Consider the following 23,864-nt stretch of genomic DNA (forward strand, 5'->3'; position numbering starts at 1 on the left):
CTCTTTGGCACCTTGTTTGGGTCTTCTACTAAAGTGGTTCTCAACTAGGGGCAATTTGCCCCCTGGGGCACATTTAACAGTGCCTGAGATACTTTGGGTGGAGGAGAGGAAGGTCCTACCAGCATCCAGTGGGTAGGAATGGGATGCTGCTAAAACTAGTGTGTGCACAAGACTGTCGTTCTCCCGCCCCCCCCCCCCCCAAAGAATCACCCTGCACCAAATGTCAGTAGTGTGGCAGTGAGAAACTGACCTCAGGCTGTGTTTAAAAAGGGCACCCGGGGCGTCTGGCTGGCTCAGTGGGTGGAGCATGCAATTCTTGATCTCGGGATTGTAAATTGGAGCGGCACATTGGATGTAGAGATTACTTTAAAATCTTTAAAAATAAAAATAAAAGGGCACCCAGAAAAAAGGGTCATCATATTGCTCTGGGGGGAGCGGGCAGCTTCCCATTGTGTTGCCCAAAGGGGATCCCCAGCCTGGCTGTGCCCCAGATTCCTCATCTGTAAAATGGGAGTGACAGTAACAGTACCTCCGTGATAGAAGCATGCTGGTGCAAAGAAGGGATTTAACAAGCGCCAGCTCTTACTACTGACGCGCGCAAGCCCAGGGTAGACGCCCAGCAAGGGGATGGACACAGAGCCCCCTCCCAGCCACCCCGCGCTTCCCGGGCCCAGCATCCTCCTGAAGCCCTGGCTGTGGCTGGAGGAGACCTAGAAGGCTCCTCGGCCTGGACCCTGACATCCAGCGCCAGGCCTTATGAATGACGACTGCCGGAGGCCCGGCGACCTCTGACCCGGGGCGCCCGCCGCGCCCCTCCCCCGCTGGCAGGTGGACGGCGGCTGCGCCGGGAGGCTGGGGGGAGGCCCTGGCGCCAACCGTGGCTGGCCGGCGGCCGCTGCCGCACTGAGCGGAGGCGGGGGACTGCGGCGCGGACAGGGCCGGGCGGGCGCCCGCCTGGACCGCCTCCTGGGCCTCGGAGCGCGGCGCGGCCCCCCGCCAGGCTCCGCCGCCCCGCCCGGCCGGCCCGGGCCGTAGGCTGCATCTGCGCCCCGCCCTCTCACCCCGGGATTGACACTGAAGGTTCTGCGGGGGGCTGGCCGGGCGGCGCGCCTCCGCCAATTGGCGGCCTCGCCGGGCGGGCCCCGGGCCCTGTCGGGAGCCGTGGCCAATCAGGAGCGCCGGCCCGCCCCGCTGAGGCCTCGCGAGCTCGCGAGTGGCCGGGCGTCCGCGGCGCGCGTCACGGAGCCGAGGGCCTATGGCGGCTCGGGGGGGCCGCGGAGGACCAATGGGCGGCGGCGCGGCGCCGTCACTCAGGGCGGCCTCGGCCAATGAGCGGCGGGCTGCGGGGGCGTCACGGACAGCAGCAGCGGACTTGGGCTGAGGTTCCCGGGCGGGCGGGCGCGGAGAGACGCGGGAAGCAGGGGCTGGGCGGGGGTCGCGGCGCCGCAGCCAGCGCAGCCAACCCGAGGGGCCGCCGCCGCCGCCCAGCGCGCTCCGGGGCCGCCGGCCGCCGCCAGCACCCGCCGCGCCGCAGCTCCGGGACCGGCCCCGGCCGCCGTCGCCGCGATGGGCAACGCCGCAGCCGCCAAGAAGGGCAGCGAGCAGGAGAGCGGTGAGTGCCCGGGCCGTGACCCTGATCCCGGCCCCTCGCAGCCGGCCCCCGCCCTGTCCATCACCGCCTGGCCCCTCCCCCTTTGCGCCCCCCCCCCATTTCTCTGCTCATCCCCCTCCCGGCGCCCCTTCCCCCTGCCTGTCCAAGGTTGGCGCCCAGGGTCCGCAAAAGACCCTCGTAGGGGCCCCCTTGCCAAAGGCCACCCCCCACTGCAAAGACTGTGCCCCCCCCACCCAGCTGTCACTGCCAACCAAGGCACGTATGACCGCTGGGGCCCCACATGGGGCCTTGTCACCACCCCAACCCCTCCTTTCCTGGTCCCTCTCCCCCCACTTCCTCCCTCACCTCTGCCTCTAATGGGACCCACTGCCAGACCCCGACCCAGGCTTCTGCCGTAGTGGGAGCGCTGTGGGGTCTGCCTCCACCCCGCAGGGACCTTGGCCACTTGGTGACCACACCCCTCCCCCCTCCAGCCCCCGCCATCTTTCTCCTGCCCTTCCCCTTTTCACCTTATCACACCCCCCTCCAAACCCATGGCTGCCCCCCTTAAGCATTTCCCAGAGCCACCTCCAGCGTTGTTTTTCCCTTCTGTGTCACTTGGCATGGGGGACAGGATCTTTCTGGGTCCCTCTGCCCCTCTCCCATCCTGTCACTCTGTCACTCTGCCTCTCTGCCTGTGTACCCTCCTCCAAGCAAACGTCTGTCCTTAGCCGAGGTAGCAGACTGTTTATGAACCTAAAGAACTGCCTCAGTGCTTCTGAAGCCAAGTTTGAGCCCGTCTTGCTGGGATTCATTGCATCTTCTTTCCTGGGTTCGGGGCGAGGAAGGGGGGTGGCATCAGCAGTGCTCCTTCTCATCTCCTGCTATGCAGTGAGCTCTAGGCGTCTTGGAGTGCCCCTCAATAAATGGTTGTTTCACAACTGAGGCTCCGTCACTCGCCCAGTGCCCAGGGCTTCTTCACCCGCTCCTGGCCCAGGATGAAAAGTGGGGTATGAAGTGTCTGGGTTTAGCAGGGCTCATTCAGCTTGAGCTGGGTTGGTAAGAAAGGGGACTTGAGGCATGACAGTTGGGGAGAGTAGTGAGTGACATCTAAGGACTTGCTTTGCCAAGAGACAAATAGATTCTGATCATTCCCAAGGCTCAGCCAGAGAGAGGCCTGTTTTCCCCGCTCAGTCCCCAAATTATGTTGGCCTTTTCCGGCCAGGGAGATTCTGTGTCTGGAAATGCCTTCAGAAATGGCCTCAAGCCCCTTACTCAGTTCCCCTAGATCTTAATTTGTCATCTCTCCAGACCTGTAGCTGGACCTTAGCTAGGATCCCCTTCCAGTTACCCAGAAATAGTCAGAACTGAAAAGGGAGGCCGTGTCCAAATACGCCCTTCCCAATTTCTGGTCTCAGACCCCAACGTCTGAGTTCTTTGAATACACCTCTCCCCCTCCCCCAGAAAGGCCCAGGCATGAAACCGAAGGAACTTTATTCCCACACGGATTCAAGTGGCAGAACTCAGAATCACCAAGCAGCCATGGGAAGGCGTGACATGTCACCGATGGGCGGGGGACAGGGAGGCAAGTGCCTGTAGCTGAGCACTTGATGACAGAGGAGCAGGTGGGTAGTGACCAAAAAAGGTCTAGGCATGAGCTTGGAGGGGACTGGGCAGAGGGGGAGGGGCTGGGCCCCCAGCAGGTGAGGCTATCTGGGAGGTAGAAGGTGGAAGCAAGTGGCTATATATTGCAGTAGCTCAGTTGAAAGTTGGGGAAATGACATCGTCCTGGAAAACTTTCAAGGCATATCAAACACACGCGGCGTGGGGCAAAAAGCTGCACAGGGAAAAGGATCCCCGAGAAAAAGATCAAAGAGGCTCTGGAAGGAAACACTAATTCTCTCAGAGCGCAGGCCAGACACCCAGAAGTAGACTATCACGATGAAACAGAACTCCTGTTTATTGGGCATCTAGGATGTGCCAGACTAAATGGTCTCCATAGATCTCTCTGCTTGAGTGATTTTTAAAAGAGTTTTCTCCGAATTTTTCAAACATGCCATCTGAGTTTGACACAGACGATGTCAAAGAGGCAGGATTCACATCCAGATCCGCTTACAGCCGACTTCCTAGACTCCAGAATTTCCCAGCCCAGATACGCTCAAGCTGCCTCCCTAATTTTTACTCTATTTGCTTACATTTTCTTAATTTAAAATAATAAAGTTTTGACCCACCTTTGTTCAGATGCAAAGTTTGATCTTTCCTACCTAAGCAGTAATATAAATGAAATTGTGAGATTGCTGTGCCAGTCATATTCTCTCTGATACACATTAAAATACAATGTAACTGTACAAGTGAAACATCCCTAAAATCATTTTATGCCCCACCAGTGGGACCCATGTCAAACTTCGGGAAATGTCCCAAGCTCTACTTCCTTCCAGAGGCTTGCAGGGGCCCTCAGAGAAGGATATAGGATGAGAGAGGAAGCCCTTTTTGCTTCCAAGCTCAGATTCCAAAAGGATGGAATTAGACAAACTTTGCCCTCTTGTAACTAGGGTGGGATGTGGGTAGGGGTGGGGGCAGTAGCCAGGCCAGCCTGCAGGGGGCACCTGAATTTCATCTGCCAGCTGCCAGCCTGACCTGGGTAAGGAACATGCCCAAGCCATAGTAGGCAACAGTGAGGCATTCTGCAGCCCCCATGCTACTGTCTCCATGGCAGGAGACAGTGTCAGCTTCCTCCTAGGAGGACAGGGATCTAGAACAAGCTCTGGGGTGAGACGGTGTGAGGGGTGGGGGTGGGGTGCCGGTGAGGAGGGATCTGTACCCAAAGATGCCAAAGCCATTGGCAGAGGCCAGATGCTAAGATGCTAAGAGGACATATAAAAAGACCAAGCTCTGGGCTCTGAGCAAGCTGGAGAACTGAGAGAAGCAGTGGCCCCAAGAGGCCCGGGGACAAGCGGCCAAGTGGAGCTCAGGCCTTGGCTGGCACTGGCCAAAGGCACCCCTGGGAGCTGGCGCACAGACGGAGTGGGGCTGGTGAGAGGGAGCCCCCAGAGACCCCTCCAGGTCTAGGGACAAGCAGATCCAGGCTGTGCGAGATGTGCCCCCCCCCAGAGACCCCTGAACAGAAAGAATAGTGGCCCTCTACCATCCTCCAGAAGCCTGAGAGTAGCAAACACCCTGTGTGCATTGGCAGTTGTATGGGTGCCCAAGAGGGTCCTGCCAAGGCAGCTTTTCCTTCAGCCCAGTCAGGCCTACATAAGCTTGAGGGTCCTGTCTGTCCCTCCCCTGCACCCGTTGGTCCCTAAATTAGGTTTCTCTTCCTGCCACCACCCCACAGTTCCCTGCCTCCCCCTACAGATAGAGCATTGGGCATGGGCAGCCCAGCTGGTGCAGCAGGTCTCATGAGCCTTCCCAGCCACCGTAGTCTTGGTGCCCTGAGAGGAAGACTGAGTGATGGCTTCCAACACCAACGATGGTGAGGATGAGCCCTGTTGCTATAGCAACTTCCCAGGCACTCTGCCCCTCAAGCCAGGGAAGGGCTGCAGTGGGGTCTAGAGAACAGGTGGAGAGGAAGAGTCTGTGGACCCCTGGCTGGCCCTGCAAACCCTCCCTTACTAACAACCCCGAGCTTGCGGGCCTGGGGAAAAGCGGAGGTATGGGTGGCCCCATCCAGAGACAAGGTCCACCCAGAGGTGGGGGTCCAGCTCGGACCAAGGCGGTGGGATGGTCCAGACCAGGGTTGGGCTGAGCTCAGAATGGGACTTGGTTCAGCTCAGTGGTGGAGTCCAGGACATAGTGGATGGTTCGGTAGAGGATGGGGGCTCATCCGACTGGGGAGTGATCTGGTCCAGAACAGGGGTCTAGTTCAGAATAGCAATTGGTCCAGTCCAGTGTTGGGGTCCAAGCTGGATTGGAGAAATCAGCCAGCCCAAAGTAGGGGTCCCAGCCCAGGCAGGGCATCCATCCCTGCCCCAGAATTCCCAGGACAAACAGGTTTGGGAGGGCAGAGTGTGCTGTGATGGTTGTCTGGGGAGTCTGAGGCTGGGCTCCTGCCTCCTGCTGTGGCCCTGGCTTGTTGAGGGGTGTCTGGGGTTCTGTTAGCCCAAATCAAACCCAGCCCAAGTGGAGGGTGGCAACCACCCCCCCTCAATTCCCCATAGGAGACATGGCAGGGGGGCAGGTTTCATAAGCCAGCAGCTGGCTGGATTTCCCTTCTCTGCCACTTCCTGTTGTTAGCAGGGGCCACGGGTGCTGGGCACTTTCGGAGAAGCTACCATTGACCCTCCACTTTATTTGGGATGTGGAAAGAAGGAGGAAGATGGTCAAGGCTGCCTTCCCTTCCCCCACCCCTAGGTTTAGCCTTTCGTTTCCGGTTGGACTTTCATGGCTGAAAGCAGAGCCAAGCACAGGGCAACGTTTGGCAGAGGCCAAGGACATCCTGCGCTTGTCGGTCCCTTTTTTGCCTCTACACAGGAATAAGACAAATCCAGACGCACCCACTTTTCTCTCAGGGTAGTGGGATTTGGGGGCTCCAAGTTCAAAGAGGACTTTGGGGAATGGATAGGGTGGCTCTTGCATCTGCCACTCCCCCCAACCACCACGCCTTTCTCTCCATCCGCTCTTTCAGCTAATTAACGGGGCTCTGGGGCCTCTTTGGCCCCCAGGGAGCCCCTTGCTGCTGCCTGGGCCTGAACCTTAACTCCTTCTCCTCTGCCCAGTGGGCACTGCCCTGGGCACATCCGGTGCCATCCTCTGGGTAGTTCACCCACTGAGGAAAACAGGACCTGGCATCTTGGGAGCAGTGAAGTCCCTGGAACAGGAAGTTAGCTTTAGCACTCCACCCCTGGGGCAGCCAGGCCAGCCAGAAGGGACACCCTCAGGAGAATCTTCCCACTGCCTTCTGCCAAGGAGGGCCTTTGCAAACCTTGGCCAGCTGGGAGCAGGTACCTTTAAATGCTTCCCTGGCAACCAGCTCCTCCTCCCTGGTCCCCTGAGGCCCTCCGGAGGAAGCCAGCTCAGAGGCTTTGCGTATTCCTGGTTTCCCTGCAAAGGGAAGATTGCAGGGAGAGTCCAGGGCTGCCTGGAATGGATGTGGGGTCAGGCAGCAGCCGGGGCAGTGACTCGGAGACCACCTTCCAGCTGTGGCTGCAGCTGCTCCTTTGGGCCCACCTGACTATCCGCTTCCTGGCCTACCTGCACCACGCTTTCTGGGCCCCTAAGCCACAGCCAGCACCCTGAGCCTCCCTGGCCAGGGGCAGATGGGTGCCAGATCACCCTATCCTTCTCCACCCCCCCATTGCATTGCACCCTCTGCTGGAAGAGGTAGGAAGCAGAGGTGAGTATGGGGGCTCCTGGCTGGGGTTCCCCCCATCATTATCCCCCTTTATCTGCCCATTTCTTCTGGCACTGTCTCCCCTCCCAACTGTGCCCAAATCTGGCAAGCCAACGGCACCAAAGGGGACACAGTCTGGCCTTTAGTACTTTGAGAGTCCAGACAAGGGCTGTATTAGGGCTGGAGCCTCTCAGTGGGGTACTAGCAGACAGCCAAAGGCACAGGCCCACTGAGTCAAGAAAAAGCAGAGTATGGCAGTTCTCAGGGGAACAGGACTGGGCATTCTGGTTTCTTACCACACCCCTTCCGTTGCCTTCTTGGGTGGGCAAAGATGAAGCCCCAAGAGGGTACCCTCTCCACGGCTACCTTCATCCAGAATCTAGTGTGTATGTTTGTAGGTTTCCAAGGAAGGTGTTATATGTCTAAAAAGATTCTGCTAGCCAAAGCCTTGGATTTGGTGCAGCCCTCAGGCTCAGAGAGGTCTCAAGCAGTGGATGGCCCAGCCAGGTACCAGCCTAGGACTCCTGGCCATTTCTTGACTGCCCCCTGTCTGCTCCGTCACTCATTTTAGGGCTTTCCTGGCCAACAGTGTCTTCATCTGCCACACTTGTAGCCCCATGGAAGGATCTTCTCCCCAGACGCTTAGGGGAGTCTTGGGGCCCATGGGAGTGGTGCCTACCCATGAGGCTGTGTGGGATTCCTAGCACTGTGTTTGGGTAGTCCAGGCAGATGACAGACAAAAGCCAAAGTGCAAGTGTGCAGAACCCCTGAGGGTGGCAGATGTTGCAGGAACATCAAGGAATAGAATAGAAGACAGCTCTGTCTGTGGGCCATTCCGGTGCACTGCCTCCAGCCAAGGGTGAAGCAGTTAATCTTGTGGGCAATGAGGTCCGGCCGGCAACCTCAGGCCTGGTCAGTCTTCCCATCTGTACAATGAGAGTAATAGCAGTTCTGACCCATCAGGATAGGAAGTAAGCATAGAAAGCATTCAGCACAGGACTGACACACGAGAAGGGTCCCTGAACAACAATGTGCCTGGCCCCGCATGGTGGTTACAAGGACAGGTCAGTAGCGCAAGAATCCACCAGGCTGTACATTTAAAGTTTGAAAGGTCAATGCACACACCCCTCCCTCAGCCCCCATATTTTGTATCACAGTTTTTAGAAATACTTAAAGACAGAATCCGTAGTTGCCATTTATAATGCACTAACCCATGAGGTGCCTAGGTGGCTCAGTTGGTTAAGTGTCTGCCTTCAGCTCAGCTCGGGTCATGATCCCTGGGATCAAGCCCCACATCAGGCTCCCTGCTCACTGGGGAGCCTGCTTCTGCCTGCGGCTCCCCACTGTTTGTGTTCTCTTTCTCTGTGTCAGATAAATAAAATCTTTAAAAACGTGTATATAATGCACTAACCCTGTACCAGCCACTGTCCAACCGCCTTTGCCAAGATTAACTTGTTCAGTCCTCACAACCACCCTACCAGGTCATTACTAGTGTTAATCCCATTTTACAGATGAGGAAAACTGAGGTCAGGTCAGTTGCGCAGCTCATCAGAGACCAGGCTAAGATTTGAACTTGATCTTGTCCCAGAGTCCTGGCCCCTTACTGCTTTGCTGGGCTCCTTCTCAGCCTTGGTGAGAATGCCTGTTTTCAAGCCTCAGCTTCCTAGGATAGTAAATGGGAAGAATGGGTCAAAGGAAAGTTGGTAGGCCCAGGGTCCACCAGAAGGTCTTCACCATTAGCCAGATGGTGATGTTGCCTTGGGGTGCTGAAGGGCCCATAGAGCATGGGCATTGGGTAAGGCCCCCCTTGAACCAGCTCTGGAAGAAGGACCCCAGGACTGGCAAAGGCAGGAGTGGGGCCAGCTGGGGGCCAAGGCAACAGCTGAGCCCCCCCAAGGGCGCCTGCTACCCGAGCCCCAGAGGCCTCCACCCAGGGCCTGGCCTCCCCAGAGAAGGGGCTGGAGGAGCAGCCAAATCCCCAGGCTATAAATATCTTGGCTGGCGTCGGCCCTGGCCATGGAATGTCGGTCAGAACTGGGGCGAGTGGGGGTGGGCTGGCCTGAGCGCCACTCTCTGTACCCCTAAGAGTAACCCCCCGAGTCAACTTGCACCCCGTTTGGTTTAGAGTTGAGGCTGTATCCCACTTCTCTGAGTAAAGGGGGCCTAGGCCCCAGCCCAGATTGGGACCCCCCAAAGCTGCCCTCCAGCTCAGCCAGGGTACCTGAAGTTACCAAAGGTCAGTCTCTGGGCTGAGACAGCTATGTCCCACTTTGCACAAATGAGCATCTCCCCAGGAATAGCCTAGGCCCACCCTGATAAGATGGGGTCTCTACCTAACACACTCTCTTTTCTTTTCAGTGAAAGAGTTCTTAGCCAAAGCCAAAGAAGACTTTCTTAAAAAATGGGAAAATCCTGCTCAGGTAAGCCCCCCTTGGAGGAAGAGCCTCGAGGGGTGAGCACACGGCCCCCCATCCTACAGCTGTGTCCCTGTAACATGGCGAGGACTATTAGGGCCTTGTGGAGGTCTCTGGACCTGCCCCCATTTGCTCCCTAGATGCCCATGGGGACTCCTGGGCAGAGGCACCCAATCGCCCACTGCCACACTCCCCCACCCCACCACCCCCTTCCACCTGGTGGCCCCTGCCCCCCACGCAGCTGCCAGCAGTGCCTGGGCCCCAGGCCAGGGCCAGATCTGGCCCTTGCCATCCGCCTTAAGGAATGTGTCCTTCGCCATCTTGTTTTTCCGCCCCCTGTCCTCACCCCCAGCACTCCACCCACTCCTCTGGGCCCCCTCTGCTGGTGGCAGAGGGGATGCCCCGGACCTTGGCCTTGCTCCCACCTGGAGGGGATCCCTGACCCTCCCAAATCCTCCATCCACAGAATACAGCCCATTTGGATCAGTTTGAACGAATCAAGACCCTCGGCACGGGCTCCTTTGGGCGGGTGATGCTGGTGAAGCACAAGGAGACCGGGAACCACTTTGCCATGAAGATCCTCGACAAACAGAAGGTAAGCATGGCTGGGCCAGGAGACCACCATCCTCCCCACACTGGGCCTTCGCTCAGACTGTTCCCACTGCCTGAGTGGTCTCCCTGTCTGTCATTCACCAACTGTTTTCTGAGCCTCCATAATGTGCCAGACCCGAGGGCCAGAAGTGCCCATGCTGCCTTCATGAACCTTCCCCTCCAGACCAGCCACTGATGGAAATCCAGGTAGTGGACATGGGTTCAGACACCTAGTCTATATCAAGGAAGTCAGAAGTCGTCCTGGGGAAAGTGTTGTATTTACACAGACCTTTTTTCTTTTCTTTTTTTTAAAATATATTTATTAGAGAGAGATAGCAAGAGAACACAAGCAGGAGTGAGGAGTTGGGGGTGGCAGAGGGAGAGGGAGAAGCAGACTCTTCGCTAAGCAGGAGCTCAATGCAAAGCTCGATTCCAGGACCCTAGGATCCTGACCCCAGCCAAAGGCAGACACTTAACTGACTGAGCCACCCAGGTGCCCCACATAGACCTTGTTTCTGTAAATATTTTTGAGACCCTACTTTATGCCAGACACTGCTGTAGGATAGCATTGTTCAGTAGAAACGTATTACAAGCTATATATGGTTTTAAATTTAAAAAAAAAAAAAAGATTTTATTCATTTATTCACAAGAGACAGAGAGAGGCAGAAGGAGAAGCAGGCTCCCTGCAGCAAGTCCGATGTGGGACTCGATCCTGGGACTCGGGGATCACGCCCTGAGCCAAAGGCAAACGCTTAACCACTGAGCCACCCAGGCATCCTGGTTTTAAATTTTCTAGAAACTCCTTTTAAAAAGTAAAAAGAAAGAAAAAAAAAAAAAAAAAGTAAAAAGAATAAAAAAAAAAAGTAAAAAGAAATAGGTAGAATTAATTTCAGCAATGTACTCTAATTAAGCCAGTATATCTACAATATTGTAATTTGAACATATGTAACCAGTGTAAAAATATCATTAACGAGATATCTCAATTTTTTTCTGTATTAAGTCTTCAAAGTCCCGTTTGTATTTTATACTTACATCTCTTCAGATGTTAAGTCTTTACTTTTCTAGTCTTCACTTTCTAACAAGAAAAAGCAGAGAGGTTGGAAAAGCAGATTCACATAGCCCGCATTATTCTAATCAAGCTTAAGTTACCCAGGAACTACCTTGAGTGTCCTTTTTTTTTTAATAGATTTTTTTCTTTTTAAGATTTTATTTATTTATTTGAGAGAGAGAGAGCACATGCACACAAGCAGGGGGAGCAGCAGAGGAGAGGGAGAAGCAGCTTCCCTGCTGAGCCGGGAGCCCAATATGGGGCTTGATCCCAGGACTCTGAGATCATGACCTGAGCCCAGTGCAGACGCTTAACCCACTGAGGGACCCAGGCACCCCAAGCCTCCGTTTGTAAATTTTTTTTCAAGACTTGATTTATTCACGAGAGACACACAGAGAGAGAGAGAGAGGGAGAGAGAGGCAGAGAGACAGGCAGAGGGAGGGTCCATGCAGGGAGCCCGACATGAGACTCAATCCTGGGTCTCCAGGATCAGGCCCTGGGCTGAAGGCAGCGCTAAACTGCTAAGCCACCTGGGCTGCCCTGTAAATTTTTTTTAATTTAATTTATTTATTCATGAGAGACACAGAGAGAGAGGCAGAGACACAGGCAGAAGGAGAAGCAGGCTCCCCACAGGGAGCCCAATGTGGGACTCATTCCCAGGACCCCAGGATCACAACCTGACCCAAAGGCAGATGCTCAACCACTGAGCCACCCAGGTGCCCCCCAATATCCATTTTTAAATGTTCATTTTAGAAACTTAAAATTTTATTTTACTATTTTTTTAAAAGATTTTATTTATTTATTCATGAGACATAAGCAGAGGGAGAACCCAGCTCCTGGGGCAGCCTGTGGCTCAGCGGTTTAGGGCGTGATCCTGGAGACCTGGGAACGAGTCCCATGTCAGGCTCCCTGCATGGAGTCTGCTTCTCCCTCTGCCTCTCTCTCTCTCTCTCTCTCTTTCTCTGTGTGTCTCTCATGAATGAATGAATGAATGGATAGATAGATAGATAGATAGATAGATAGATAGATAGATAGATAGAAGAAGCCAGCTCCCTGTGGGGAGCCCAATGCGGGGCTCGATCCCAGGACCTTTGCTATCAAGACCTGAGAAAAAAAAAAAAAAAAAAAAAGACCTGAGCCAAAGGCAGATGCTCAACCACTGAGCCACCTAGGTGCCTCTGAAACTTAAAATTTTAAACTGTGTTCCCTAGTCATCTAGCCACATCTCAGGAGCTCAGCAGCCATACATGGCTAGTGTGGACTCAATGGACAGTGCAGGTGTAGACCTATGGCACCAGCTGTGAGCAGAGCAGGAAATGCCCGAGGACAGCAGATCAGAGCTGACCAAAGGGCCAACCTGCCTGCATGAGTCATGTGGGCCTAACACTGACTAGCTGCGAGTGACCTTGGGCAAGTCACTTCCCTTCTCTGCATCTGAGTCTTCCAAACTGCCACATGCACAGTGCATGCCCCTCAGGGCTCTTGTCACTATGTGTGAGGTACCTGCTGGGGACAGCTGAGGAACAATTAGCCTCGGGTTTGAGTGGCTGTGGTGAGGTTGCTCTGAATGCAGGGAAGGTATTTCTAAAGCCCCCATCTCTTAGGCACTACTCTTGCTTGTCTTTTCAGTTTCAGCTTAGCTGTCCCTTCCTCCAGGAAGCCTTCTCTGACTCTCCCAACCCCCTGACTTTACCAGGCCCTACATCTGGGTATCAGGGAAAAGAAGGAACCTCTCACACACCCTCCTCTCTGCCCTCCCTTCCTGCCCCTACAGGTCGTGAAGCTGAAACAGATTGAGCATACCCTGAACGAAAAGCGCATCCTGCAAGCGGTCAACTTCCCGTTCCTCGTCAAACTCGAGTTCTCCTTCAAGGTGGGGTCCCCAGGCCAGGGTCACTGCTCAGCAGTACAGCCTCAGGTTCCCCAAAGCTGGGTGGGGGCTGAGGGCAAGCAGTGGCTGCCTGAGGAAGCAGGCCTACTAACAGGAAAGGAGAGCCCCAGAGGAGGGATGCTGGGGGCATGAGTCAGCCTGAGACTCTGGTAGACCTGTGTTCAACTCCTGGACCCGCCAGCTTCCAGCTTGAATACCTTGGGCAGATCACCCAATCTGGCTGACATCCCTCCAAACCACCTCTCCGTTTTACAGCAAGCACCTGACACACAACCACTGGCCCGAACTGCGCCATGCAGCCTGGATTCCAATGCTAGCTCTGTGTACCTCCAGGCCGTGTGATGCTGGCAAGTGACTTCACCGTCCCTGAGACTCAGTTTCCTTGTCTATAAGATGGGCTTATAACAGTCCCCACCTAATGGGGTAGCCATGACCATTCCAAGCACAGTGTGAGTGCCCCACATGAGCTATTTTAGGTATTGTCCTAAGCTGTGATCACAAGATCTGGGGACAGCCATTCAATGCCTGAGACCCAGACAGTCACACAGGCCCCGTGTGTGATTTAAAGCTCTGCTGCTGTCATCTTAAAAGTTGCAGTAATTTTAACAAGGGGCTTCAGATTTTCGTTTTGGGGCCCCACCAGTTCTCTAGTCCATCCAGGTCCCATTTTACTGGTGACAAAACTGTAATCTCAAGCTTTGGTCAAGACAGTCTCAGACATGAGCCACCATGGAGTCCTCTCTCCAGCCCAGGCATGTTGGCTGGTCCCCTAACACCCCACCTGCCAGCCCTCACTTTGACCCCCTAGAAGCAGGATACCAGCTACCCTTCCTACTTTGTGGGCAGAAGGAAATGTGACGGGTGGCTCAGGGAGTACAGTGCCTGGCACTCCAAACAGGCTTCATATGGGAGCCAGGATTGTTGTTGTCACTTCATTTTCATACATCTGCTATGGAAGGACACCAGGCCTTCAAATGGGGCCCAGGGCTTGGGGAGCAGGGGCCTGATCAGCCGCTGCTTCCCACAGGACAACTCGAATTTATACATGGTCATGGAGTATGTGCCTGGCGGGGAGATGTTCTCGCACCTGCGGCGGATCGGAAGGTTCAGGTGAGCCGGCCAGCCCCTGCCACACAGCAAGCCTGGGGTGTCCACAGGTGTCACCATATGACCAAGCCATCTGGGGACGGGCAGTGGGCTCTCCCTGTCTGTCTAGGTTCTTGTTGTCCCTGAGCCGAGGAATCTGTGATTTCCCAACCACCACAAAACAGAAACGGTGACTTAGAGCTCACTGTTTAAGTTGGCAGTTTAAAAATTTATGCTATCATTTTTCTTAGTTATATAGGTATGTGCTTTACATACAACAGAATACACAGATATTCAACGTTCTGCCCTCTGTGTTCTCACAGTTGCATACACTTGTGAAACCACCACCCAAAATACCATGGAGAACATTTCCATCCCCCCCCCCAGAAAATTCCCTCAAACCCCGTTCTTGGCAAATTGCCGCCCTGAAGAAGGCAGTTGTCCTTTCTGGTTTCAAACACCATATATATGTTTGGTCTGGGTTTGGACATGATATAAATGGAATCACAGAGTTTATAGTTTTCCGTTCCTTCTCTTGCTTCACATAATCGTCTTAACATCTAGACATGTTGCTGAGCATATTCATCGTTTGTCGTGGTAGTGGTGTTGGGGACAATTCCCATTGTATGAATCTACTACATTCTGATCATGTTCCTCTGTTAATGGACATGCGGGCTCTTTCCCATTTGGGGCCATATATGAAGAAGTCTGCTCTGCTTATGTATTTGGAATAGCTGGGCTGGGGCGGCTCTGTCGGGCAGCTGCTAGACCATTTGTAGGGGTGGGCAGGTCATGCTGGGCATAACCACATGCACTCACCTGTCACCTCCCCAATCATCCCCACTAGTGAACCGCATGCCCGCTTCTATGCGGCCCAGATCGTCCTGACCTTCGAGTACCTGCACTCACTTGACCTCATCTACCGGGACCTGAAGCCGGAGAACCTCCTCATTGACCAGCAGGGCTACATTCAGGTGCCTACCAGGGCAGGCGAGGGGTAGGCCCAGGCGGCTGTGGGCTGGATCCATGCCCCTCCCGCCCTCCTTCCTGGCCAACAGCCTTTTCTTGTGCCCACAGGTGACAGACTTCGGTTTTGCCAAGCGTGTAAAAGGCCGCACCTGGACCTTATGCGGGACCCCCGAGTACCTGGCCCCGGAAATCATCCTGAGCAAAGTAGGCACTCTCCGCCCATCCTACTGCCCTGAGGCCCATTCCACCTGCACCCCCTCCCCATCCTCCTCTCCTCACATCATACTCCCCTCTCACTCCAGGGCTACAACAAGGCTGTGGACTGGTGGGCCCTAGGGGTTCTCATCTACGAGATGGCCGCTGGCTACCCACCCTTCTTTGCTGACCAGCCCATCCAGATCTATGAGAAGATTGTCTCTGGGAAGGTGAGACCTGGATTTGGGGGCTAAGCCCCCAGACAGATCCTTCCCCACCAGTCCTGATCACCGTGGAGCCCTGCATGTTGTCAGAACAATCTAGAAGTTCATTAAGTTAGGCCAAGCAGTGAAGCTGGATGCACCAGTCACATTAAGAGGCCAGCACCTCACACCACCTCCCCATCTAATCCTGGACCCACACTGTTGATAACCTCAAGGGCTTCCAGAACCCCAAGGCTCACCTGAACACCTTCCCTGCCCGACAGGAGGCTCTGTTTGCCTCCAGTCGTCCCACTGAGCATGAGTCTTCACAAGTTACACAGCAGAAAAACAACTGTGTGCAGTTCCTGGGTACTGCTCCAGACCCTGCGGGGTCACTTAGGGTATGCAGCCCATATGTCCTCTCCCAAATGCAGACTTGCTAACTCTTGGGGTACGGGGGTGGGGGGCAGAGCTGTCACAGAGTACAGTATGTGCTCACCATCCCATGATGCACCCCCTTGGCTGTACCCCAGCACTTGAAAGGAGTGACGAAGCTCAGGCTTGGAGAACATGATCATAGACCCCACGGGCTCAAGACAAGGTGGGAGCCCCACCTCTGCCCTCAGCTCACTGCCTTGCTGAGAGGACCCAGCCATCCATCCACTTAGCCCGGGAATTAGTGGAAGCAGCTCCCAGCTCAGCCTGGGACGCTGGCCTAGCTCCAAGTCTAGCTCAGCCACCCATTGGCTTTGAAACCTTGAGCAAGTGCCTTTGCCCCTCTGAGCTTCATCCTACCCATATGAGAACTGGGGAACCAGATGCTTGCCTCTCCAAGAAAGAAATCAGCTGCGACATGGGGTCACTAAAAAAGAAAAGACAAAGTGTCTGTCACCAGGCAGAAAATAAATTGTAGGGAAAATGGCCCAAAGTAGAAAAAGAAAAAAACATAGATTGTTCTGAGGGGGCAAGAGAAGATGACCATAACTGCCTTCTTTGTAGCATTTTACAGTTCTCACACGCTCAGCAGTATTATCTCCCTCCTGTAACTCTGGGATATCTGCCCCAAGCCTGAGAGACAGGCGCAGGCCCAGGGAGGTTAAAGGCCATGGCCAAGGTCATACAGCATGTAAGCTGGAGAGCCGTGCTGGAAGTTAGTTGTGGCAGCTGTAAACCCAGTGACTACTTGCAAACAAGGCTTTGGGGAAATTTCTGGAAGAGTTGAACTGAGCCTTAAAGAGTGGAAGAGCCTTAGCTATGGAGAGAAAGAGGGGGAAACAGAAGAACAGTCATCTCTCTCAGAACCATGAATATTTCAGAAGTCCCCAGGCCCCAGCAGAGCTGCCTTAGGAAACAGTGGCTAAGAATGCAAGTTCTGGAGTCCAACAGACCCAAGATGAAACCCTCCTGTCCCGCTTCTCTGTGTGACCTCTGGCAAGCTGTTTAACCCTCCTGAGCCTCTTTCCTCATCTCTAAAATGGGAACCATCCTAGTCTTTACCCCAGAGCAGCAGTTCTCAGAGTGGCCCCCTGTCCAGAAGCATCAGCATGGCTGAGGAACAGGCTAGACCTACAGGTTCTCAAAACTCCTGATTCAGATACTCCAGGGGGCCCCACACGCTGTTTTAATGGGATTCTAAAACACACTCAAGTTGGGGGTTCTCCACCCAGTAGGGCTGTTAGGAGGCAAAGGTAGCATTCTGGGATCCCCAGACTCCAGACAAATGCCCCACCCTGTCTGTTGACCCCCTCCCCAGGTGCGGTTCCCGTCCCACTTCAGCTCTGACCTGAAGGATCTGCTACGGAACCTGTTGCAGGTGGACCTCACCAAACGCTTCGGGAACCTCAAGAATGGGGTGAACGATATCAAGAACCACAAGTGGTTTGCCACAACTGACTGGATCGCCATCTATCAGAGGAAGGTGGGCCGCTTCCTTTCCCCTGTCCCACCACTGAATATGTGCACCAAAGGCTTCGGGAGCCGGCCATGAGCTCCCAGGGAGGGCTGTCAGTGGAGAGATGGAAAAGGCAATGGCATCTGAAAATGGGCCACAGGTTTGGAGTTAATCTAGCTGAGGCACCTTAGAGCGGTGGGGGGTCTAGAAGTGGGACCGTGGGGTCATTTGGTCACTCTGTGACCTTGGGTAGGAGACATCCCTCTGGTGAATTGGCTATAATGAGATTCTTAGGTTGTAAAAGTGAGACCACACTCTCATGGTAAGTTCAAGCCTGGGTCAGAGTAAATTATCTCATGAATGTTAGGCCATTCATATTTATTGTTGTAAGGGTGATTATGTTGAGGTCTGAGGTCTGAGTGGTTCTTGACCCCTCTCCAGGTGGAAGCTCCCTTCATACCAAAGTTTAAAGGCCCTGGGGACACGAGTAATTTTGACGACTATGAGGAGGAAGAGATCCGAGTCTCCATCAATGAAAAGTGTGGCAAGGAGTTTACTGAGTTTTAGGGGTGTGCCTGTGCCCCCATGGGTTTTCTTTCTCTTTCTTTTTTTTTTTTTTTTTTTTTTTTGGTGGGGGGGGTGGGAGGGTTGGATTGAACAGCCAGAGGGCCCCAGAGTTCCTTGCATCTAACTTCACCCCCACCCCACCCTCCAGGGTAGGGGGAGCAGGAAGTCAGATATTCAGAGGAATGGAAACACCAGCTGCTCCCCCTTATCCCCTCACCCTCCTGCCCCTACCCCTACTGCTTTTGCCTTCCTCCTCCCCAGAAGCCCACCACCCAGCCCACTTCTGCCTGTTTTAAATGAGTTTCTGAGTTCCAGTCAGACCATGTCTTGCTGGCATATTCAGGGACAGGGTGTGGAAAGAGGGGCCCAAACTTAACTCCATCCCCACCTCCCCTGAACACAGGCATCACCCACTAAGGGCAAATGAAGGAAAGACCAGCCTTCTCTTCAGAGCAGTGGTGCCTGGAAAGGAGAGATTTTAGTGACCTCTTCAGTGGGCTGCTTGCTAGAATTTAAAAAAGAAAAAAAAAAAAAAAGATAATCTTATTTAAGTTCCACCAGTGCCTCCCCCCCTTCCTCTACCCCTACCCCTCCCAGCCCCCCCCTTTCCCAAATCCATTTTAACAAGGCTAGGAAGCAGACTGAATTTGTAAAGGAAGGAGCTGGGGTTCAAACCTCCGCCCCAAGCTGCTAATCTACTCTGCTCCTCTGCCCACCTCCCCCCAACCCAGGGGGTCCCCTGGCAAGCCTCGAAGGGTCTCAGCCCCTTTAGGAAGCCCCTGTCCCCTTCCGCCCCAACAGACCTTTCTTCACCCTTGGGCTTCTGGCCGAGACAAAGAAAGCAGCTGCCCCTGTCCCTGCCAAAGAGGAGTTGTCCCCCGAAAAGATAGAAGGGGAGCTCCAAGCCCAGGGTCTTTCCTCCCACCAGCACTCCCCCTAAACTCTAATTTTATTGAGCTAGATTTTAATGCCCAGCCTCCTCAGCTCAGTTGGGAAGGCAACCCCCCCCCCAAAAAAAAAGAAGGCAAAGCCCTCCTCCCCCTCATGTCCCGGGTTCAAGGCCAGGGTTGCTAGGGAGGGGCTGCCCATTTTATTCACCCAGCAGCCTCCGTCCCCTTCCCCCCATCCTGGGCGCTCCTCCTCTGCTTAGCTGTCAGCTGTCCATCACCCCTTCTCCTCCCCCCATTTGTGCTTTTTTCTCTCTGAACAGAAAAGTGGGGAGCCACCCCCATTCATCCCCATATTTGTCCCTCTCATAACTTCTCCCCATCCAGGAGGAGCTCTCAGGCCTGGGGTGGGGCCCCGGGTGGGCACGGGGGCGATTCAACCTGTGTGCTGCGAAGGACGCGACTTCCTCTTGAACAGTGTGCTGTTGTAAACATATTTGAAAACTATTACCAATAAAGTTTTGTTTAAAAAAAAAGTGTCGCTGGTGTTCCCGACTTTGGTCACCCACCCACATACCCCCGGGGGTTTGGACAGAGAATTTCGGACCCCAACGTCCTGGCTAATCAGGATCTGGCCTGGAGTCCCTGTAAAGCCGGGTTTGGCCGGAATTCCGCCACTACCCACCCCCCCGCAGGAGAAGGGGGCGCCAAACTGCCCTTTGACCCTGGATTCGGGGTCCCCGAATCTGCGGCGCGCCCCCTCGGCGTCCAGCCCTCGGCCGAGAGGGCGCTCTAGGGAGGCGCTGGGGCCGGCGCGCCGGGAGGCCGAGCGGCGGCGGGGGCGGCCCTGGCAGGGGGGGTAGAGGGTGGGGGGGACCGTGCGCGCCCCCCTCCCCGCAACCTCGGCGCGGAGCGCGGGGCCAAGCGCGCCTTTGGGGCGCGGGGGCGGCGACAGTCCGAGGGTCCCCGCGGCGCTCGGCAAGCGCAGCGGCCCGGCCCGCGGGCGGCGAGTTCCCGGTAAGTGCGGTCCCGAGAGCGGAGCGCGCCGGGGAGGCGTGGAGAGGGGGGCTGGGCGCCGGGGACGTCTGGGTCCCGCGCCCAATGGCTGGAGGGCGGCCGAGCGCCGCCCGCCCGCCCCGCCCGCCCCCTCTCCCCTCCCCCCGGCGCTCCCCTCCCCCTCCCCCGCCCGCCGCTTTCCCCCGCCCCCGCCCCGGCGCCAACTCCACGGCGCCTCCTTAAAAAGCGCGCGGGAGTTGTAAGGGGGGGCCGGAGCGAGCCAGAGTGAGCGAGAGCGCAGGGTAAAGGGGGCGGGCGGGGGGCCCGGGCTCCACCTTAAAAGCGGGCGCGTGGGGGTGGGAGGGAGGAAGGCGGGCGGCGGGGAGGAGGGAGGGAGGGAAGGAAGGGGGGCCGGAGTGTCCCGGGCGCAGGGCGCGCGTGCGGCGGCGGCGGCGGCGGGGAGGGGCCGGCCGCGCCGCGCTCCCCTCCTCCCTCCTCGCATCCCCGGCCCCGCGCGCGCCCAGCAGAAGCGGGTCTGTGTGTGCGTGCGTGCGAGTGAGTGAGTGTGTGCATATTTTTTTCTCTCTTTTCTTTCTCTCTCACTGTTTTTTCTCTCTCTCGCTCCCTCTCTCTCGCTTTTTTTTTTTTTTTTTTTTGCAAAGAAACAGCAGCGCCGCCGCCGCTCCGCCGAGGCGCTGCGCCCCCCGGGGGGGGGAGGCGGAGGAGGCGGGCAGCGGCGGAGGGAGGGGAGCCGGGGAGGGGGGCGCCGCGCTGGGAGGGAGGCAGCGCGCACGGTGCAGCCGGGCCGGGCGGGAGGCATGGCGGGGCCCCCGGCCCTACCCCCGCCGGAGACGGCGGCGGCCGCCACCACGGCGGCCGCTGCCTCGTCGTCCGCCGCTTCCCCGCACTACCAAGAGTGGATCCTGGACACCATCGACTCGCTGCGCTCGCGCAAGGCGCGGCCGGACCTGGAGCGCATCTGCCGGATGGTGCGGCGGCGGCACGGCCCGGAGCCGGAGCGCACGCGCGCCGAGCTCGAGAAACTGATCCAGCAGCGCGCCGTGCTCCGGGTCAGCTACAAGGGGAGCATCTCGTACCGCAACGCGGCGCGCGTCCAGCCGCCCCGGCGCGGAGCCACCCCGCCGGCCCCGCCGCGCGCCCCCCGCGGGGGCCCCGCCGCCGCCGCCGCCGCCGCCGCCGCCGCTGCCGCCGCCGCCGCCGCGCCGCCGCCCACGCCCGCCCCGCCGCCACCGCCCGCGCCCGTCGCCGCCACCGCCCCGGCCCGGGCGCCCCGCGCGGCCGCCGCCGCCGCCGCCACAGCGCCCCCCTCGCCCGGCCCCGCGCAGCCGGGCCCCCGCGCGCAGCGGGCCGCGCCCCTGGCCGCGCCGCCGCCCGCGCCCGCCGCTCCTCCGGCAGTGGCGCCCCCGGCCGGCCCGCGCCGCGCCCCCCCGCCCGCCGTCGCCGCCCGGGAGCCGCCGCTGCCGCCGCCGCCGCCACAGCCGCCGGCGCCGCCACAGCAGCAGCAGCCGCCGCCGCCGCAGCCACAGCAGCCGCCGGAGGGGGGCGCGGCGCGGGCCGGCGGCCCGGCGCGGCCCGTGAGCCTGCGGGAAGTCGTGCGCTACCTCGGGGGCAGCGGCGGCGCCGGCGGCCGCCTGACCCGCGGCCGCGTGCAGGGGCTGCTGGAGGAAGAGGCGGCAGCGCGGGGCCGCCTGGAGCGCACCCGCCTCGGAGCGCTCGCGCTGCCCCGCGGGGACAGGCCCGGACGGGCGCCGCCGGCCGCCAGCGCCCGCGCGTCGCGGAGCAAGGTGAGCGCGCTGGGGAAGGGGGGTGCCGCGCGGTAGGCAGGTGCGGGCGAAGTTGGTGGCGGGGCGCGAGTCCCGGGAGGAACCGGGTGGCGGGCGGCCCTGGCTCTTCGCGTCTTTCCTGCGGGTTCGGCGCCTGGTGACCTTGGCAAGTGACTTAATCTTGCCGAGCCTCAGTTTCCTCCGCTTGTAGAAAGCGACTTAATAGCAGTAGCGACCCCTTGAGGTTGTTGAGCGAGTTTAGTGAGATTTGGCTACTGAGGGCTTTATTAACACAGAGCCTGGCACGGACTGAATGCGTAAAAGTTAGTCCGTGTTGATATTAAAGGTGGGTGTTAAGCACACCACTCGCTCCTGGATCGCAGGGTCTGGGCCCGGGGCCAGAACAGCCACTAACCTTTCCCGCCTCTCTCCCGGGCACCAGAGAGGTGGAGAAGAGCGAGTGCTTGAGAAGGAAGAGGAGGAAGAAGACGACGAAGATGAGGATGAGGAAGATGATGTGTCCGAGGGCTCGGAGGTGCCTGAGGGTGACCGTCCAGCAGGTGCCCAGCACCACCAGCTTAATGGCGAGCGAGGCCCTCAGAGTGCCAAGGAGAGGGTCAAGGAGTGGACGCCCTGTGGACCCCACCAGGGCCAGGATGAAGGCCGGGGGCCGGCACCGGGCAGTGGTACCCGCCAAGTGTTCTCCATGGCAGCCATGAATAAGGAGGGGGGGTCAGGTAGGGATCTCTGAGTTGAAGGGTGTTGCCTGGTGGGGAGGAACTGAACCCCAAGACAAAGCCATAGGCGTACGTGTTTTCTCTCCTAGCCTCTGCTGCCACTGGGCCCGACTCCCCATCCCCTGTGCCTTTGCCCCCAGGAAAACCAGCCCTGCCCGGGGCTGATGGAACCCCCTTTGGCTGTCCGTAAGTTGGGGTATTTGAGCCATGGGTGTGTTGCCTACATGTGTGTAACAGAACCGGGAGGATCGCAGCTCACTGCTTGCGTCTGTTCTGACACAGTTCTGGGCGCAAAGAGAAGCCGGCTGACCCTGTCGAGTGGACGGTGATGGATGTGGTCGAGTACTTCACCGAGGCCGGCTTCCCGGAGCAGGCAACAGCTTTCCAAGAGCAGGCGAGTTCCCATCTCTCAGTGTACCCCTCTATTCCAGGGCTTCAGTGGGAGGGCATCTGCTCTGACCCTGCTGTGACCCTGCTCGCTCGTTCTCTCTGTCCCACCCAGGAAATTGATGGCAAGTCTTTGCTGCTCATGCAGCGCACAGATGTGCTGACTGGCCTGTCCATCCGCCTGGGCCCAGCCCTGAAAATCTACGAGCACCACATCAAGGTGCTACAGCAAGGCCACTTTGAGGATGACGACCCCGATGGCTTTCTAGGCTGAGCGCCCAGCCTCCCCTCTGCCCCAGCCCATTCCAGCCCCCATCTCACCCAAGACCCCCAGAGTCCAGGAGCTGGATGGGGACACTCCGCCCTCAACAGATTCCAGTGAGGGGGCGTTCCTCCCTTCTCATCTCTTCCCTGTGTTTTCCTAGCATACACACATTTGGCCCCCAGCACATCCTGTACTCCATAATAGAGGAGTGTGGGGTGGGACAGGGCCTGCTCATTTCATCCCAGGAGGCCAGCCCTCCCCCCAAGTCTAGGACATTTTTGAAAAAAAAAAAAAAAAAAAAAGTGGGGGCTTCCTATCTACCCTAGATCCTCTTCAGTTCACCCAGATGTTTCCTATATAAATGTTCTGTTTTACCTGTTCATTTTGATGGGTGGCCTTTCTTCTCTCCCCCACCACCCATGCCCTATCCCAGTCTGCCTCTGGCCTCCAGCCCCTGGGAACAGCTGGGGTGGGGTCCCTGGGTCTTCCCTAACCCTCTCCTTTCTTTCTGTTGGTTGTCGCTCCAGCTGGCTGTATTGCTTTTTAATATTGCACCGAAGGTTTTTTAAATAAAGTTTTAAAAAAAAATGCCAGGAGTTGAGTTTTATGAATGGAGTGGGGGAGGGGCAGGAAGAGCTATAGCAGCCTCCTGGGAGGGGCTAGAGTTAAGACCATTGAGGAGAAAGACAGGTAGTGCATGAGGCTGCCCCACAGCCTGCTAGGACAAGAAGTGCTCAGGGAGAGCAGGGATCTTTGCTCAGTTGGGTCATCTCCCCACGCTCAGAGCAGTACCCAGGCACACAGTAGGCACTCAAATATTTGAATGACCAGCAGTTTAACTCGGCTTTATGAGCATTTTCTCAGTCGTTCTGTCTGCAGCCCTATGAGGCAGAGAGCTCATAAAAATCCACTTTCTGGAAGAGGCAACTGGCTCAGCACAGCAAGGATGCTTGCTCAGGGTCACACAGGGTGGGGTCGGACACCTGTCTGAGCTCTTTACCCAGAGTCTTTTTAAGTGTAAATGCACTTG

General features: G+C 57.0%; 3 protein-coding genes across 5 annotated transcripts; all 3 read left to right on the forward strand.

Moving 5' to 3' along the window:
• The first annotated feature begins 1,458 nt into the window (after nucleotides 1-1,458).
• Nucleotides 1,459-19,201, forward strand: PRKACA (protein kinase cAMP-activated catalytic subunit alpha). Of its 3 annotated transcripts, none has more exons than XM_077859674.1 (10): nucleotides 1,459-1,612; nucleotides 9,282-9,343; nucleotides 9,804-9,932; nucleotides 12,751-12,849; nucleotides 13,895-13,977; nucleotides 14,801-14,927; nucleotides 15,031-15,126; nucleotides 15,225-15,347; nucleotides 17,074-17,238; nucleotides 17,653-19,201. In XM_077859674.1, exons 1-10 carry the CDS (start codon nucleotides 1,567-1,569, stop codon nucleotides 17,776-17,778), a joined length of 1,056 nt encoding a protein of 351 aa, XP_077715800.1. In that variant the 5' UTR covers nucleotides 1,459-1,566; the 3' UTR covers nucleotides 17,779-19,201. The 3 variants fall into 3 exon arrangements, with proteins under 3 accessions (XP_077715800.1, XP_077715801.1, XP_077715799.1); XM_077859675.1 differs by lacking the exon at nucleotides 1,459-1,612 and adding an exon at nucleotides 4,974-5,066; XM_077859673.1 differs by lacking the exon at nucleotides 1,459-1,612 and adding an exon at nucleotides 5,073-5,244.
• Nucleotides 5,265-9,343, forward strand: SMIM46 (small integral membrane protein 46). The gene is made up of 2 exons (XM_077859676.1): nucleotides 5,265-6,926; nucleotides 9,282-9,343. The coding sequence occupies exon 1, from the start codon at nucleotides 6,545-6,547 to the stop codon at nucleotides 6,827-6,829; it is 285 nt and encodes a 94-aa protein (XP_077715802.1). The 5' UTR covers nucleotides 5,265-6,544; the 3' UTR covers nucleotides 6,830-6,926; nucleotides 9,282-9,343.
• Nucleotides 19,202-20,426: 1,225 nt separating the features above from the next.
• SAMD1 (sterile alpha motif domain containing 1) lies at nucleotides 20,427-23,170 on the forward strand. Its single transcript, XM_077859677.1, has 5 exons — nucleotides 20,427-21,466; nucleotides 21,888-22,182; nucleotides 22,272-22,368; nucleotides 22,465-22,576; nucleotides 22,685-23,170. Exons 1-5 carry the CDS (start codon nucleotides 20,480-20,482, stop codon nucleotides 22,841-22,843), a joined length of 1,650 nt encoding a protein of 549 aa, XP_077715803.1. The 5' UTR covers nucleotides 20,427-20,479; the 3' UTR covers nucleotides 22,844-23,170.
• The last annotated feature ends 694 nt before the right edge of the window (nucleotides 23,171-23,864 follow it).

This window comes from Canis aureus, chromosome 19 (genome assembly GCF_053574225.1).
Source record: "Canis aureus isolate CA01 chromosome 19, VMU_Caureus_v.1.0, whole genome shotgun sequence".
Lineage (NCBI taxonomy): Eukaryota > Metazoa > Chordata > Mammalia > Carnivora > Canidae > Canis > Canis aureus.

Coding starts and splice junctions, on each gene's coding strand:
- PRKACA (XM_077859673.1), top strand. CDS start 5,073: ATGAGCCCTGTTGCTATAGCAACTTCCCAGGCACTCTGCCCCTCAAGC. Junction 9,344..9,803: donor AATGGGAAAATCCTGCTCAG/GTAAGCCCCCCT, acceptor CTCCATCCACAG/AATACAGCCCATTTGGATCA. Junction 13,978..14,800: donor CGGCGGATCGGAAGGTTCAG/GTGAGCCGGCCA, acceptor CATCCCCACTAG/TGAACCGCATGCCCGCTTCT.
- SMIM46 (XM_077859676.1), top strand. CDS start 6,545: ATGCTTCCCTGGCAACCAGCTCCTCCTCCCTGGTCCCCTGAGGCCCTC.
- SAMD1 (XM_077859677.1), top strand. CDS start 20,480: ATGGCGGGGCCCCCGGCCCTACCCCCGCCGGAGACGGCGGCGGCCGCC. Junction 21,467..21,887: donor CCCGCGCGTCGCGGAGCAAG/GTGAGCGCGCTG, acceptor CCCGGGCACCAG/AGAGGTGGAGAAGAGCGAGT. Junction 22,577..22,684: donor CAACAGCTTTCCAAGAGCAG/GCGAGTTCCCAT, acceptor TGTCCCACCCAG/GAAATTGATGGCAAGTCTTT.